We start from the raw sequence: 18,870 nt of genomic DNA, 5'->3' as shown, positions 1-18,870 counted from the left end.
TTCCACATGGTGATCGTGACCCGTTTCTCCAGGGTGAGGGCTGGTTGCATGCAGGTGTCATGGTGCCAGAGTGCAGGGGTGAGCCAGTGGCAGATCTCATCAAAGGTCTGCCTCGACATGCGGAAGTTCTGCAGCCACCTTTCCTTGCCCCACACACACCGCACGCTCCCTTAGCACCACACGCTCCCACCAGTCACTGCTGCTGGGATAGGTCCAGAGGCATCGGGGCACCCGGGGGGGGGAGCCCCACGGCCCCAGGGGGACCACCCAGCCACCCAGTGAGATCATGTGCAGCCGCGGCGATGGTGCACAGCACTGCAAGGCTGGGAAAGGCTGGCCAACACTCGGCTCATGCAGAGGGGAAGGCGGAGGGAGGGGCCCTTTAAAGGAGGCGGCTGGCTGCTGCCCCAGAAGGGCTCGTCGGCCATGGGATGCTGTCTGTGGCGTTTACTGCCTCCCTTCTTTTGAAAGAGGGCTTGGAGCCGTGTGGATGCTCTCTTTCGAAAGACCTCGAAAGCACTTCAAAAGAGCAGATTGAAGTGCCAGTCTGAAAAATGGTGGTGCCTGCGCCCTTTCGACGGCCGCTATTTCGACTGCTGAACTTCAATTTTTGCCCTTCAAAAGGGCACTCACGTGTAGACACAGCTTAACAGAATAGGATTCTAAAACATCCATTTGTATTCTGTGTTGTAATCAATATCAAAGTGAACAGTGCTCACTTAATATTTAGTTTTTAAAATATTTACACTGTAAAAAGAAAGGTTTTTTCAGTTCATTTAATGTAAATACTGTAGTGTAACTTCTTTAACTAAACAAGGCTGAAAGAATTGGGCTTGTTTAGTTTGGAAAAGAGAAGATTGAGAGGCGACATGATAACGGTTTTCAGGTATCTAAAAGGGTGTCATAAGAAGGAGGGAGAAAACTTGTTCTTTTTGGCCTCTGAGGATAGAGCAGGAGGCAATGGACTTAAACTGCAGCAAGGGAAGTTTAGGTTAGACATTAGGAAAAAGTTCTTAACTATCAGAGTGGTCAAACAGTGGAATAAATTGCCAAGGGAGGTTGTGGAATCTCCATCACTGGAGATATTTAAGAACAGGTTAGATAGATGTCTATCAGGCATGGTTTGGACTGTACTTGGTCCTGCCACTGGGGCAGGGGCTGGACTCGATGGCCTCTCGAGGTCCCTTCCAGTCCTAGTGTTCCATGATTCTTTATCACGAAAGTTGAACTTACAATTTAGAATTATGTACAAAAATGCATTCAGAGATAAAACAATGTAAAACTTCAGGGGCTACGAGTGCATACAGTCCTACTACTTATTCAGCCAATCATGCAGACAAATAAGTTTGTTTACATTTTCAGGGGATAGTGCCGCCCATTTCTTGTTTAAAATATCACCTGAAAGTGAGAACAGGCATTCTCATGGCACTGCTGCAGACAACACTGCAAGATAGCACAGAAGGGATAGCTCAGTGGTTTGAGCATTAGCCTACTAAACCTGAGGTTGTGAGTTCAATCCTTGAGAAGGCCATAGATGTCAGGGATAGTGCTTGGTCCTGCCAAGAGGGCAGGGGATGGACTAGGTGATCTCCCATGGTCCCTTCCACTTCTAGGAAATGTGTATCTCCCATTAAATGTTATGCACCACATGAGCTAAAGATTCAGATGTCCTTTCATGCTTCAACTACCATGCCAGAGAACATGCAAACAAACTGATGATGGGTTCTACTTGATAATGATCCAAAGCAGTGCAGACCAACATGTTTATTTTCATCATCAGACTCAGATGACATCAGCAAAAAGGTTCATTTTCTTTTCTGGTGGTTCAAATTCTGTAAATTCCACATCAGAATACTGTTCTTTTAAGGCTTCTGAAAGCATACTCTACAGCCTGTCCTTACATTTTGGACTACACTTCAGATTCTTGAATCTGGGCCAGTACTGTAGCTATCTTTAGAAATTTCATATTGGTATCTTCATTGTGTTCTGTGAAAAAGTGTTCTTAAAATGAACAACATGCTGGGTAATCATCCAAGATGCTATAATGTGAAAAATGTCAGAATGTGGGTTAAACAGAGCAGGACACACACAATTCTCCCCTACTGCCCCCCCCCCGGCCCCCAAGAAGTTCAGTCACAAATTTAATTAATGCAATGCTGTTTTAAGGAGCATCATCAGCACTGAAGCATGTCCTCTGGAATGATGGCCAAAGTATGAAGGGGAATACGAATGTTTAGTGTATCTGGTACATGAATACCTAGCTGAGGACAAAAGTGCCATGCAAATGTCTGCTCTCACTTTTGGGTAACTTTGTAAACAAGAAGAGGGCAGCATTATCTCCCATAAATATATGCCAATTTATTTGTCTTAGCCAGGGGTCTGCAACCTGCAGCTCTCTAAAGACTTGGTTGTGGCATCTGATGCTGTAACTGCAACGTTTAAATAAAACAACAACCCTCTTGATTATTTTCAATAAACGGTGAACACCTAAAAGCCTAAAAGTGAACAGCTCATATCTAAACAGCAAATGATACGTGATCTCAAAACGTTGGATAACTCCCCCTAGCGCCCTCCGGAAAGCGAGACGGTTTGGGAGTGAAAGTCAGGAAGACGGTGATGCAAGCACACACAAAATGTGAGGAAACAGAATATGTAAAAAGTCTGTGAACATCCTGCAGTAAACGTGCGCTGCATTGCAAATTATTGTGCGTGCACTTTTCTAAGAATAGGGGTTACAGAAACTTTGGTTTGACATTATTTATTAAGAACCATCTCATATTCATGTGCACTGCGGCTCTGGAATTATTTTTTTTCAAACGAACTGGAAAATATGGCGCTTCTTGATATTTTGGTTGCTGACCTCTGGTCTGAGAAACTGGTTGAAGACGTAGTAAGTCTGAGTAGACTGGTAGACTCTAAAGTTTTAGTTTTGGTTTTGGGTACAGATATATAAACCCAAAAAAAAAAAAACCCCACCACCACCCTGTATTTGCAATTTGTGTTCTCATGATAAAAAGATTGCACTGCAGTACTTGGATGAGGTGAACAAAAACACACTATTTCTTCTAATTTTCACAGCAGAAATATTTGTAATAAACTATTATAAAGTGAGCCCTGGCCCCACTGGATCACATGGTGCTTCAGGGCCCAGCAAACAGGGAGTTCCAGACATGGGGAGAAGCAGCAGCAAAAGCTGGGAGCTTCAGGGAGCTCTCCCTACAACTCCCAACTGTTTGCCACTGCCTCCCCAGACAGAGCTGCAGCTCTCCGGTCTTAGTAAAGGGCTACTGAGGGTTACATGGGGAACATAGTTCAAGCTGTTGCGGGGGTGTCTTGAAATTGTGCCCCCCAACATGCATTCAGCAGGCACTTGTCTCTAGTCGGAGCCACCAGTCCACCACAGGGCTGAAACTTAGTCCCTCCTCCAAAAATTTGGTAGGCAGAGAATCGGGTGGGGGGTGAGGGGAGGGCTCCAGAAGCCACGCTAAAGAGCCACATAAAGCTCACAAACAGCAGTTTGGCCAGGCCTCTACTATGATTAGTAAACATTATTATTTTGAATACTTCCTTCTGCATCCTAGTTGAGCAACTAGGTAGCTTAATTAAAGTAATGTGGTTCATCTGATTTATGCCTTGCCACCTCCTTCCATACTACTATTCTGCCACAAACATTATCAGCCTCCCCTTGTTCAACTCTCTCCTTAAAACTCACTAACTTTGTAAAACCTATCAACTCTAACCCACCTCTAAATCAGTGTATTCTTTTACATATTAAAAATATATGTAACAAATCAAAGTGCTTGGTGCAACCAGTTTTTAGCTTCTGCTCTTTGCAGGAAATTACTGCCAAGCCACTAGAACTTTATTCCCCTAATTTACCATTCTCTTTCACACATCCTTTAAGTATGTTGTCCTTGGATTGGATTCAAGAAATAAGCCTTTCGTTTGTAAGCCCTTCTGCTGACAATGCATGAGCCACAAAGTGAAACTGACAAAAAAGTGAAACAAACTAGCGCATTTCTGCAGACCAAGACTGTAGTGCAAAAAATAAGAATTTATGTATTATCAGTTTTCAAAATGAAAAAATTCAACACCTAGTGTACATATCTGTCAGCCTGAAACATTCAAAAATCATGAATTGGGCTCCCCCAAAAATCAAGTTTATATTTTAAAAATTTACATAAAAAAGTGGCAGAGGGAGTGCATTTACCTTTAGTTTTTGAGTCTTTAGGGTTCACATTTCCAAGCTTTTCTCTATCAGATATAAACAACAAGAAGTCCTGTGGCACCTTATAGACTAACAGATGTTTTGGAGCATAAGCTTTTGTGGGCAAAGACCTATTTCATAATCTGATGAAGCAGGTCTTTGCGCACCAAAGCTTATGCTCTGAAATATCTGTTAGTTTATAAGGTGTCACACGACTTATTGTTGTTTTTGAAGATACAGACTAACCTGGCTACCTCTCTGATATCTGTCAGATATGAGAAACAAAATCTTTATTTTTAACTGATGGCTGAAATGGTTAAGATTCCTGGAGCTGGATGTTATGAAAGAAGAAATATAACAGCAGATGAAAGTACTGTCTTTCCCCTACAGTGCCCTGCTTCCCCATGAGGTATTGATGAGGCAGGGTGGCAAAACAGATGTTTGCACAAACTGAGTCTCTAGAAGGCAGAACACTAATTGAACCACAGCCCAGAATCAGGATCAAGTAATTCCATAATCTTAATTTATACCAGTGGATTCATCTGTTGGGTGGGACGTATCTTACTGAGAGGGCTTATGGTTGATGGAGTGCAAAGTAAAACCCAGGGAGACAGCACTGTGGTACATGCACTTGCTGGCAGCCAGATGAAAATTTCAACAGCTCAGCCTGTTGGCCAATGTCCCAAGGTTCACAAATCCCTGTCCGCCTTCTCTCCCTCCTAAAGTAGTACAATACTGTCAGCTTTGAAAAAAAACAGGAACACCAGATAGAGGTAACGAAAACACAGCCACAGTTTTCAGGGATTCATAGTCATTCTAATTAATTGTGAAATTAAATGTTTAACACACTTTCAGTTTTAATGAGGTGTTAACAGAATTAAGGAAATTTACATTCAGAAACAGTTCTATGCTGGAAAGTGACTTTGTAAACAATCACCAGGTTTTCACATATGTTGTAGTAATAGTTTTCCTAACAATTTTGTTTGGTTTATAAATACAGAAACATTTTTCATAAATGCCACCTCTGCAAAATTGGCCTGGGATCCTACAGTAAACCAGTTTACCTCTTCATGCATCCTTACCAGTCATAAAAAGTCAGCGGCTAAATCCTGCCTTAAATATAACTCCTGTATCCTTCAACCACAACACTGTTAGTGAGATTACATAATTTTATTTCTCCAGAATTAATGCAGTGAGAATTTGCAACTCAATTTACATAGGCATCTTTGGAAAAAGCACAAATGCAGTAAAACAAAAACATGAAAGTAACTCTTCTTACCTCACCATTTTTAAAAAAACAAAACAGTCTTTAAAGTGCTACATGACTACTAACAAAATGATTTATCAGGTGATGAGCTTTCGTGGGACAAACCCACTTCTTCAGATCTATAGAATTTCCAGTCCAGACTCAATCATGCAGTACAGAGGTTAAAAAAAATGCAAAATATAATTGAGTCTGGACTGGAAATTCTATAGATCTGAAGAAGTGGGTCTGTCTCGTGAAAGCTCATCATCTAATAAACCATTTTGTTAGTCTTTAAAGTGCTGTGTGACTGCGGTTTCATTTTGTTAGAATACAGGCTAACACAGATACCTCTCTGTTACTACTCACTATTTTTAGTAACAGATGATGGTGGCTTGTGAACAATCTATACCTAAATTTATATAAGTGTGATAAGTGGACTAGGCCTTGAGGTCACCTTCTGGAGGCCTCGTGGCCTGCCACACCCCACTCCAAAAAAAGGAAAGTGGAGAGAGACCTCCAAGCAGCCTAGAGCAATGGCAAAATATGAAAGCAACCAGAAAGGGGATGCCAGAAGTAGCCAATCCAGGGTCACGAGCAGGCCTATATAAAAGGTGATGCAATGCAGAGCAGAAATCAGTACTTGCTATAATTGATGACGCATGGATGGTGTGCCTGGCTGGCTGAGGGAGACAAAGGACCTTGAACAGAAAAATGGGCTGGTGGAAAAGGGACACAGTAAGGAGCTCCAGGCTGGCTGATTTAATTAAACTTTACTATGGGGATGTAGCAGATGGCTGCTACCCATAGAATCCCTTGGCTGGGATCTCACCTTCCCTCTCTTCTCTCCAGAACTCCCATGCCTGAAGACTGCAAAAATAGTCTGGACTTTGATACACTCCTGAAGAGGAACTGACCTCTTCTGATGGCATTGCAGGAGAGCTGGAGCCAAAGAGGCAAAGAGTCTCTGGAAAGCAAGCCCTGGAAGATGTGGCTGCACACCAGGGCTGGGAATTCTTGAAGAGCGGGGACAATTTAAATGCATACAAGGGACTGAGAAAAATTTAAACCAGGAGACTGTGATAGACCCTGTTGGACTGATACAGTTTCCCACAACATTCTTGCCCATAAGTTAAGGAAGTATGGACTGGATCATGGACTATAAAATGGATAGAAAGCTGGCTTGACAGTCGGGCCCAATGGGTAATGGTCAATGGCTTAACATCTGGATGGCAGTCAGTTTCAAGAGGAGTGCCGCAAGGCTCGGTTCTGGGGCTGGTGTTGTTCAATATCTTGATTAATGATCTGTATGAGGGACTGGATTGCACCCTCAGCAAAGCTGGGGGAGAGGAAGATACGTTGGAGGGTAGATCCACAGTGACCTGCACAAATTGCAGGATTGAACCAAAAGAAATCTGATGCAGTGTAGAGTCCTGCACTTGGGATGGAAGAATCCCAAGCATTGTTATAGGCTGGGGACCAAATGGCTAAGCAGTAGTACAGCGGAAAGGGACCTTGGGGTTATGGTGGATGAAAGGCTGGATATGAGTAAACAATGTGCCCTTGTAGTCAAAAAGGCTAACAGCATATTAGGGAGCATTAGGAGGAGCATTTTGAGCAGATCTAGAGAAGTGGTTGTTCCCCCTCTATTGGGCACTAGTGAGGCCACATCGGGAATACTGTGTCCAGTTTTGGGCCCCCCAGTATAAGAAGAATGTGGATGTGCTGGAGCAGGTTCAGCGGAGGGCAACAAAAATGATTAAGGGGCAGGAGCACAAGACCTATGAGGAGAGGCTGAGGAATTTGGGCATGTTTAGTTTACAGAAGAGAAGACTTAGGCGTGATTTAATATCAGCCTTCAGCTTCCTGAAGGGGAGCTCTAAAGAGGATGGTGAGAACTGTTCTCAGTGGTGTCAGACAGCAGAACAAGCAGCAATGGTCTGAATATAAAGAGGGAGAGTTGTAGGTCGGATATTAGGAAAAACTACCTTACCAGAAAGGTGGTGAAGTACTGGAATGCGTTGCCTAGAAAGGTGGTGGATTCTCCATCCCCAGTGGTTTTTAAGTCCTGGCTTGGATTATTTAGTTGGGGTTGATCCTGCTTGAAGCAGGGGGCTGAACTAGATGACCTCCTGAGGTCCCTTCCAGCCCTATGATTCTATGATTGAGGATGGAGCCCAGCAACGGGGCTGCAATTAAAGAGACAGTGGAGGGCAAAGATAGGCCCCACGTTCAATTTACATCCCAAAGGAGGTGGGTTTTGTTTGCTTCCCCCCAACCCCCAGCCATAGATACTGAAAGAGACTGCGCCAGACAGTGAGTCACTGAAGACTCACCACAGAGACGGGCTCCTCATGAGAGGAGAGCGGGACCCCATTACAACAAAACAGAGGAATTAGAACCAGTTTCTAACACTATGAAGCAATAGCTGAACACAGTAGTTTTTAAACTGATGAGCAAGTTCGAGCAACAAATTAATTTAAAACAGAATGAAAATTTTGAGGTGACTGAGCACTTGAATCATTTGTAAAGTGCACCATAAACTGTTCAATCTTAAAGCTGCCACACCTATCACTTTTAAGTGTTTCAGCGCAGATCAAAATAAGAACACAGTCCAAAATCAGGTAGAGTCTTTGCTTCTTGCAGAAGAACCCTGATATTCCAGGCCTTTTCCTTCTGTATGAATCCATGAAAACCGTATCTATGTCTACTTACATCCAACATTACAAGCAATTTTATATGGAACAAAAATGCAGCTCTTTCCCCATTCTCTAACTAGGATAAAATGGCTACAAAATAAACTATATTCCAAAATACATTTATGCATGTGAACTGCTCTATTTCCTTTAATGACAGTATAAATGATACATTAACCACATTTATTGTTCAGCTAGAATAGGCAATACCTTCCTCAGGGGATGTTACAATAAAGAAGAATATTTTATTCACACAGTTTTTTAGAAAAGTGTTTTCGGTATCAATTACACTTTGCTTCTCCCAGGGGTAGAAACAGATGCACCAGTGCCCCTTAAACTGCAACTTTACTTCCAGAATTTCCATTTAAGATGAACATTGTAATAATTATTCATACAAGCCAGGACATGGTGCTGCCTGGCAGCATGGTCTGCACTGAAGGGCAAGCACGTCCTTTTATTGGGTCAGCGGCTAGCCACGTGATGTGGTTGGGCACAGGAAAGACTCCTACTGCATGCTGCCTCTGGGGAAGAGAGAGGGGGCCCTGCACAAATGTAAACTGTAGAAAAGAAGTTTCTTAACCTCTCTTAGAAGCACAACTACCCCAACAGTCCAGCTGCCATGTGGTGTGGTGGAGCAGGGGCTGGCACCAGCGCTGGAAAAAAAAATCAAAGTGCTCAGCTTGCAGAGGAAGAGACAGAACCATGAACTCTGTGTTGGGGCTATTTTTAATGAGTAGATGCACTCAGCGCTGATAGCAAAGAAATAAAGTTTTTCAGCCTCTCTTATAAGCATGACCCCACAGCCATGGGCTTCCGGGTACCAAATTTTAAATTTGCAGACTTCCTGTTACCCAATTCCTGCACATCTGGAGAGCAGCGGAGATGGAAGCAGCCAAAGCAGAGGACTGTGGGGTATTGTGGGATACATACAGGAACACTCTGGAGGCGAATAAAGTCTATTAATAGACATGGCATTTCCATACTAGCCTTAATTTGAACTTTTAAATTCAAACTTGACACTACATCCAGGCACTTTCTATGATGTTATATTGACCATAGTGCTCCCTACAAGCAAGCTAATGGTATTTACAGTGAAGATGGTGACATTGTAAAATCAAGCTGACTGTCTTAAATTCTACTTTATCTGTCGGGTAGACATGGCCTTAGAGTTCCTCAACAGCATATAGTCCAAATTTTAAAACTTATTCAGGCAAGCTGATTTTGGTTATATATGATATATACACACCCACATCCATGTACTTAAATAATATATCAAACATCTTTAAATAACTCTTGAATACCAAACTTTAGGTACCCATATATAGTGACTATAGGAAAAGAAGCCTAACCTGAAACAATTTTAAGATAGCTACAATCAGACTTACAAACAAAACAAAATCTTCAGTATTTTGGTACTGAAAAAATTAGGACGTTAACGAAACAGCCATTATATACTAAGATACAGGTAACTATCAATTTCACTCGAGTCTCATTGTCCAAAATACAATTAATCAATGCTTATTGTCAAGCATACATATCACAATCAAACCTCAAACATATACATATTGTAAGGAATCAAAATAAGGCATTTGATCAGTTTACTACCAAGTTTCAACAAGGTTCTGAACACAGTTCCTGAAGTAAAAACCGTGGGCCTCGTTGTACATGTATTCAGAGCATAATCTCCTATTGAAGTTGGTTTATGCTCCATGCACTTGCAGGACAAAGCCCAAGTCATTCATATGTACCATCTTAAGAATATTATACCTCAAAAATATACCCTTTTTAAATTAACTCATTAATAAGCCAACAAAAATAAGAACTATACATTTAAAGTAGCACTATTTAAGGTAATTTGCATTAAGTCAGCTCTCATCATGTGCCTCTCTGACATGACTACACTCAGTTGTATCACACCCTGCTTACAAAACTGTTTATCCCCCTCTACCCAAAACCTACAGGAGCACAGACAGGTTCTATCCACGACAATAAACTATAATTTTGGATTTAACTCACTTACAGGAAACTACTATGCTTGCTTTTCACAAATTTCCACCTACACCGAACCTGGATCCTTCACCTCCATTACAGACGTAGAGACATTATACTTACTCTACAAAGCTTTGAGAATAATTACATTCAAAAACACCTTTTAGTTACGTTAAAAACTGTTGCAACGTTATGCATAGTCATACTGTTAAGAGCAATAAAAAGATCAGACTCAGACATTCTTTCCAGCATATTTTTTCAAAAGCCAAAAATGGCAGCTACTTCCCATTTTCTATTTCATTAAGAAATTAACATTAACATATGCTAGTAGTTCAGTCTTCAATAGATAGGCCTGTTACTGAAAACCTCAAATCATAAAATACGCAAATCCACAAAATGCAAAATGACATATCCTCTACATTGTTTTTATGCCTTTATGTTTTAATGATTTGATCAATGCAAGCAGAATTGTGCACATAGAACGCTATCCTGGCACGTTTAACCTAACAAGTAGGCTATGTCTACCCTAGGGGGTTTTTTTGGGCAAACCAGCATCCAGAGTTCCAAGATGTTCTATTGACAGTAAGACAGAACGCAGCACTTTTTTAAACAGCTGTACCACACTCCCCACAAGAAATGACACCTCTGTCCACAGAGATGTGTCGATAGAAAGCTGGTCTGGACGTTCCAGAGGGCTCTCTGTTGACAGACAGGGCTTCTGGGCCACCAGGCAGCCCTGTCTGCTGTGTTTCCGGTTGGTTCTTTTGCCAACGGAGGGGCCAGGCAGTCCAGACACTCTTTGTCAACAGAGCAGATCACTCTTGCAATTCACTTGGCAGTTTGGTCACAATCTGTCAAGAGAAGTTTTATCAAAAGATATCTTCTGACTAAAACTTCAGTCAAAAAATCCCTGTGATCTAGAGACTGAATTTTCTCTAAGGCTATCTGGGTATTCTATATTTGATATTGTGAAGTACAGGTTGAACCTCTCTAGTCCAGCATTCTCAGGACCTGACTGGTGCCAGATAGGAGAATTTGCTGGACTATGGGAGGTCATTATTGTCTACCCCATTACCAACATTTCCACTGCTTAGTGGCCACACCCATGGTAAACTGACCTGCAGGCAGCTAAAAATCATGCCAGATTGCAGCTGTTGCCAGACAAGAGAGTTCCAGATTAAAGAGGTTCAGCCTGTAATCCATTCACTTTTGAAACACAACTGTTACAAAATTTCTCATGAAAGCTAGCAAACTGGAATTTTTTTCCTTTAAAAATATAAGCATGTTTTGAATAAAAGTTACTTTTCAGTTAAACCTATTCACAAAGTCCAAGTCCTGTATACCTTAAATATGTTTCCACCAATGCTTTCTTTTGTAAAAAAAGAGGAGCCGGTACTCAGTGGGCTCCCTACCCCCCAGGGAGGCGGGGTGCTTCTGAGGTGCCGGTACTTAGTAACAGCAAGTACTAACACAAAAAAGTACTGCTTCCACCAATAACATCTCTTCCACTCTTGTGATAGGTGCTTGTAAAGTACTACCTTTTCAAAGAGATTTTTTTTAAAGTCACAAGAACATACCAACATGATATACCTGAAAAGTTCTATAAACTGGACACTGATTCTTGTGACTTAAAGACGACAAAGAAAATATTGTCCAGAATAAACTTTGCTTTGGCTGATCTATGAGCATATGCATCTTCATCAGCAACGTGCCTTCATAATAACTAAGACAGTGCTACCAACCGATTTCAAATGTCCTGACAGCCTGCACAAACATGCTAACAACCATCTTAATTTTCTAACACTAAAAATGTTCTGAAAAAGTCATTTTAAATATACGTTTAACACCTGCATTTTAAATTTGTCCCAATTTTAGTATATATGCTGCCAATGACACAAACATTCGTGAAGTGTTCCATCACATTAAGTACTTAATTACTTCAGTAATTTTTCCTGTTTTCCTTCATTTGGATAGTTTCTTCCAAAAGCCGTCTTCAGCATTTGGAAAGTACAATGGTTAATAAAGGAAGGTTAGCTATGTAGAGGGACACAGTTCCTTGAATAGTGTAAATATAATAAATCATTTAGTAACTGATGTACTAGAAGGGAACAAATTTTTCAATGAAAATGGATGCAAGGAACTCAAAATCCAGGTCTGTGGACTATATGTCTAAGCAGAAATGCATAGTGCAATTTAGGGCGGAATTTCCAAGATGTGCCAGTTGTCTTAAATCCCTTTTAAATGGGAAAGTCGTACAGTTAATCTACACAATCACCAACATATCAACGTTATGTATAAAGCCACCACAACTGCCTCTTACCTGAGCCTCATAATCATGAGCTCCTGTCAAATAAACCAACCTCCATAAATAGCACCTAGCAACCCAGCCAATATGAGATTGCCAGTGTGGTAAGAACTATACAAATGTCAAAATAAGAGCTCATCCATTAGTACAAGAAAGACTTAGACTGGAATGCACAGGTTTAGTTTCTCTCCTGGAAGATGGAAGATTTTGAGAAAAGCTGTATGTTTCAATAACTTTCACATTTTAGCAGACCAAGCCCAGATTAAACAATAATTATTTACAGCCCCGTCATTATCAACGATAACTTTCCCTTTATACAAGGGACAACAAGATTCTCAACTCAGGAAGAGCACCCGCTTTTTATGTATTACAATTACAAAATATGAGCCAGAGATCCATAGCAGGAGGGACGTGGGCCCCAGTGTTTACCTGGCCGTGTTAAGCAGCGGGTGCTTGGTCCCAATCAGCTTACGGACCTGCATCGCAATATTGCTCAGCTCGTCGCTCAGCAGACAGCGGAGGCTCATGAACGAGGTCGGATACCCCACGATCTTCTCGGCCTCGGACACCACTTTACTCCAGTGAGAAGCCGCGGAAGGGGAACCCGAGACCAGGCCCCTGCGCCACCGCACACCGCTTCCCGTCGCAGATCGGAGCCCGGTGGGCAGCAGCAGCAGCCGGGGAGAGCAGCCCCCCCAGCGCCGCAGCAGCCGGCGACACATCATCCCAGCCCCTCCACACGCTCCCCCAGTGAGCGTCGCGCGCCGCGCTCAGGTACGTGCCCAGCCCCGCAGGGCCCCGGCGCCGGATCGCACCCAACTACCACCCCGCCGTCAACGGCTCCTCGCCAGCGGCGTCCGGATACCAGCTGCCCGCGCAGGACCTGGGCCCAGCCCTGCCCGGGATGCGGGGCCGCAGGGCTCGGACGGGGAGCGGCTGGCTGTAGCTATCGCCGCTCCCCACGAGGGCTGCCCACCCTGCGCCCACAGCCGGCAGCACCGCTGCCGTTTGCCGTGATGGGGGCAGCCATCTTGGCTGTCGCAAAATCAAAGTCGTACAATTTGGAACCCTGCCGCTTCCTCCCTTTACGGCTACAGCTGAGGCCGGGAGGGGGCTGCAGGGTAGCGGGTGGACGTCTTCCAGCAGTTTTGCCCTCTGCGCCCGGGCTTCGGCGCGTCTCGAACGGGGGCGGGGAAAGGGAGAAACAACCAGGGCAGCCCCCATCCAGAGGGAGACCCGTTCCCCCCACATAGCCGAACTCCCCTCAGACTGTCGCTTCATGCACACCCGAACTCCCCACAGACCCTCTCACCCCGCCCCCACGGGAACGTCACACAGATCCTGTCACCCCCTATGCACACGAGCTCCGCGCACCACACACCGTCACCCCCTGCACACACCCGAATTCTCCACAGACCCTCTAACCCCTTGCACACACCTGAACTCACAGACCCTCTCACCCCACACACCCAAAATCCCCACAGATCCTCTCAGCCGCTGCACACACCAGAACTTCCCACAGACCCTCTCACTCTACATACACACACGAATTCCCCACAGACCCTCAACCCACACACACACCCAAACTGCCTGCAGACCCTGTCACCTCATGCACACACCCAAACTCCCCACAAACCCTATCACCCTACACACACCAAAACTCCCCACAGACCCTGTCAGCCAACACACACACACACAAACTTCCCACAGACCGTCACCCCCTGCACACACCCAAACTCCCCACAGACCCTGTTGCCCCCTCCGTGCACCTGCACTTCCCACAGACCCTCTCACCTTCCCACACAAATTAATTCCCCACAGACCATGTCACCCCCTGCAAAAAGACCCTAACTCCCCACAAACCCTCTCACCCCACACACACCTGAACTCCCCACAGACCATCAGCACACACACACAAACTCCCCACAGACCCTCCCATCCACTGCACACACCCAAACTCCTCACAGACCCTCTCACTCCCCTCACACACATGAACTCCCCACATACCCTGTCATTCCTTGCACACACCCAACCGCCCCACAGTCTGTCACCTCACACACACACCCAAACTCCCCACAGCCCCTGATAGCCCCTGCACACACCTGAACTCCCCAGACTGTCACCCTGTGCACACACCCAAACTACCCACAGACTGTCACCCCCCCACACACATCCAAACTCCTCACAGACCCTGACACCCTCTGCACACATCCAAATTCCCCACAGACCCTTGTCACCCCCCACACACACACATACAAAATCCCCACAGACCCTGTCACCCCCCCACAAAATCCTCACAGATCCCATCACCCCACAGACACACACTAATTCCCCACAGACCCTCTCACTCCCTGCACACACCTGAACTCCCCACAGAACTTCTTGCCCCATGCACGCACGAGAACTCCCCTTAGACCATGTCACCCCCCACACACAAACCCCACAGACCCTCTTGCTCCACACACACACCCAAACTCCCCTCAGACCATGTTACCCCACAAACACACCCAAGCTCCCCACAGACCCTTTCAACCCACACACACACCTGATCTCCCCACAGACACCTCAAACACCCCATCCTCCAGTGAACCTATTACCCCCACAGACACCCCCACCATTTGCTTGGTCCCATCAATCCCATACATACCTCACCCTCCCCAGAGAACTTGTCACCCCCACAGAGACACCCCTACTCCTCTGCAGTGAGCCTCATCACTATAACATTTGAAAGTTTAGAATACATAAATGTATTTTTCCACAATCCCTCTATGAATTGAGGTAGTATTATTCCAAACAGAGGCACAGAGACATAAATGTCAAAGTACCAACTAATTTTGGGTGTCCAAGTGAATATACCTTTGAAAAGCATCTTCAGATTTTTATAGCACTTATTTCAGAACACAGCTATTTATTGACTTCATTTGCAATTGTGAATGTTCAGCACTTCTGCAAATCATATCCCAGTTTGAGCACACAGAAAATCAGGAACACACAGTTAGTGATGACCTTTGAGAAATTTAGTTTAAGTGACTTGCCAATGCATCATATAGGACCTCTGAGGCAGAGGTAAGAGTAGAATCCACTTCTCTATGATAGTATCAACTGCTACAATTACAGAGTCCTTTCCCTTCCCATAGTCCCCATCCTCTTTCATTTCAGACCTCCCCAAGCAGAGGTGGAGAAGTACACTCTGTGCCCTTCTGTCTTCACGATGGCTGGAGGAGGAACACAGCGACAGAACAGTTGGAGAGAGAGGCTTTCGAGCTGCAAAGACTCCTAGCTCCTCATCCCATTGTTCATTCCATCTGCAAAGAGAGTTAGAAGACACGGGACAAGTTTCAGGCCCTTGGCAACCATTGATCCAAGGTAACTTTGATCATTTGTGTATACAGCTCCTTCAGGAGATGGATCACTCTTGCTTTTTCTACATCTTGTGACAAAACGGAGGGACCAAAAAGCATATTCCTGCCTTCTGGCAAAGGACAGCACTCCCTCACAGATCCAGTGAAGATTTTGGGAAAGGCCAGGCCTCTTCTGTGCTAGCCTTTTCTCCACCAATCCGAATGATACTGGAATCTATGATGTTCCAGGGGACAAGCTCCTATGGTTAATGCAGGTGCCTGAATCAGTTAGAACAATCTCTCATTCTGGTTGTGTTCTCAGAAGGCTTCCATCTGATGCCCACCAGTAAATCTATGGCCATCAATGCGCTGATCATGGAGTTCTGCTAAGTATTCTTGGTCATCTCTGGCTCAAACCTTATGACTACCTAGATCAAGTTCCTGGGGATCTGGGTGTTCCCCCATATTGTGCAGACAGCCTCTGCTGCCTAAGAAGGGGGACCTCCTTCCTAACTTCAGGAATTAGTGCCAAGTTTTGCTCCTCAGTGTGGACTACAGGGTTGTCATAAAAGCCATCTCACAGTGGCTGGGGTCTGTGCTGGTAGATGTGATTCCTCCTGCCCAGACCTATGTTGCCCTGAATCTGACCATCTTCAACAATCTCTATCTGGTCCAGGACCAGTTCCATCTTGTATGTAGGGATGATCTGTTCACCCTCTTTTTATGCCTGGATGTGGAGAAGGCATTTAACATGATGGATTACAGGTGATAACTCTGTGGGCATTCAACTTCGAAACCTGTTTCAAGGGATTTCTCCAGCTGCAGAACACCTCTGCAGAGTGCTTGGTCATGCTCATCTGGGCCTTGACCAAACCTGTCACCTTCCATCAATGGGTGTATAAGGGCTTCCCTGTAGCCTAATTTGAATAATTTAGTATTTAAAGTATTTAGAGTTAAACAAAGGCATTTTGTTATCATGGGTGGTTGGCTGATGGTCCATGGAAAGGTTTGCATTGAGCAGGAAGGGCCACAGACCAAAATCTTTGAGAACTATTACACTAATGCTTTCTCCTTGGCTGTGTCTACACTTGCCATTCCTCTTTAGAAAGAGGCATGCAAATGAGGGAATTGAAAATGCAAATGAGGCACCAGATTTACATATCTGGCACCTCATTTGCATATTAATATTTCAAAATAGCTTTTTTCAAAAGAAGAAAACCGGTGTAGACACTGCTCTTTCGAAAGTAAACCCCATCTTTGAAAGAATCCTTCTTCTCATAAAAAAAGGGAAGAAGGATTCTTTCAAAGATGGGGTGTACTTTCGAAAGACCAGTGTCTACACTGATTTTCTTCTTTCAAAAGAAGCTATTTCAAAATAATAATATGCAAATGAGACACCATATATGTTAATCTGCACCTCGTTTTGCATTTTCAATTTTCCTCATTTGCATGCCTCTTTTGAAGAGGACTGCAAGTGTAGACACAGCCCTTAAGAATAATATGTTTGGTTAGAAAAAGCTGTGTAGCACCCTATAAACTGAGAGCAGTAAAGTTGTTTATAGCCCTTGAGAAGAAGGCAAATCCAGCCTGCCTACCTAAGTTCCACCTAAGGAGTGGGGCAATGCAGATTCTCATTAAGCCCTGCATAAGGGGCTGTTAAGCCCTCCATAGGGACTCAGGGCTGCAGTGAGGAGAGATCCCTCCCCAAGACCAGAAGCTGCTGAGGCCAGCAGGGAAGAGTCCTCCCCACTAACCCCAGCAACAAACTTCCATGGGAAGGATGGTGCCCTTCTCTGCTGGTCCTTGCACCTAGTTGCCACACGTGAGGGAAAGGAGCCCCTCCTTAGCATTCCCAGTGGGGAGTCCAACCCCCAAAGCTCTGCCCTACCTTGAGGACCCCCCACCCTGAGCACATTACTGCACCCCAAAGCCCTCATCTCCATCCCCAACCCAAGTCCCACACCCCCAGTCCAGAGCCTGTACCCAACCCTCTACCCCATCCCTGATCCTTTTCCCACACACAGGACCCTTTGGTACCATTCCCACCACACAAATTTTGTTATGTGCACTAATATGAATGTGTTGTATCACACATTACCTCCACATTGGTGCATATAACAAAAATAATTTGACTCCAGGGTGACAAAAATTAGAAGGAGCATCGCTGCCTACACAGTCTAACTTGCTGGAGCGTTCACAGTGTAGGCTGGAACCTTTGCAGCCTTGACAAACCCTGGTCAGGTAACAGAGATTTATAGTCTCTGCCCAAGAGAGGTGATGGCTAAATAGCTGGGAGCATAGGTGAGTCCTTTTGCTAGACTGTGGAGGGGGAATAAAGGTGAACTGTGCCATTAGAGCTCACCAATAAAAATGGATGTAAGATATTATTAACATAGGCAAAATATCTTTTCCCCAACCTTGTTCTGAGAAATGGCTGAACCACTGATTGATTTTTTAAATATAAGTAACAATTAGTGAGAGGCAGAAACCTGTCATGGAATATTTCAACCCAAATGACTCATTTGACAAAGCTGTAAGTAACTAAAAACATAGCCTTATATTGGGAAACGATGGGTGTCCTTACCTATAGGTATCTTGACCTGAACCATTTATAATTTAGACTTATGCTGTCTACAGAAACCATCACAAACAAAAGGTACGACTTCTTTACTGCATTTTAAGTATATTGTAGACTAATAATTTGCCTGCTCATTTGTCCCTTGTTAGTTTGTTTTCCTTAGAATTGTACAGTAGCTGCTTAGAGAACCCCAGTGTACAATATATTCCTTCTGTTTCTGCTGAGTCTTAAGCAGAAAGAATCAATTAAGATAGGAAAAATAAAGCCCCTTCTTTGTTTTCAGTTGACATTGAGAAGCCTTCCCAGGAAGAGAAACTCCTGCAGGGAGGCTAGGATCACCGTTTGGGGAACAAAGGTCTAGAGAGTGTACAGAAACTCATCTGCTTGCAGTAGTATATTCTCATCTCATGCAAAGCAGGACACTTCAGAGCCCATCAAAGCTAGTTCTGGCAATCTTCTTTTTCAAATAACAAACGACACATGGGAACATTTTTCGTAACTCCACCTCTGT

The 18,870-nt window shown here is 44.2% G+C and overlaps 1 protein-coding gene across 3 annotated transcripts in view; it reads right to left on the bottom strand.

Annotated features, from left to right (window-relative positions):
* PDSS2 (decaprenyl diphosphate synthase subunit 2) overlaps positions 1 to 13,462 on the bottom strand; it is a 214,170-nt gene extending 200,708 nt beyond the window's left edge. For all 3 annotated transcript variants that reach the window (XR_012645075.1, XM_074990785.1, XM_074990784.1), the window contains exon 1: positions 12,870 to 13,462. Coding sequence is in view for 2 of the 3 variants with exons in the window: in XM_074990785.1 (XP_074846886.1) it covers positions 12,870 to 13,165 (296 nt within the window). In the remaining variant the exon portion in view is untranslated. The remainder of the gene's footprint in view (positions 1 to 12,869) is intronic.
* Between the last annotated feature and the right edge of the window lie 5,408 nt (positions 13,463 to 18,870).

The sequence above is a fragment of the Carettochelys insculpta genome, chromosome 3 (genome assembly GCF_033958435.1).
Source record: "Carettochelys insculpta isolate YL-2023 chromosome 3, ASM3395843v1, whole genome shotgun sequence".
Taxonomy (NCBI): domain Eukaryota; kingdom Metazoa; phylum Chordata; order Testudines; family Carettochelyidae; genus Carettochelys; species Carettochelys insculpta.
Note: the sequence above shows the minus strand (reverse complement) of the source record. Positions and strands in the feature narration are given on the sequence as shown.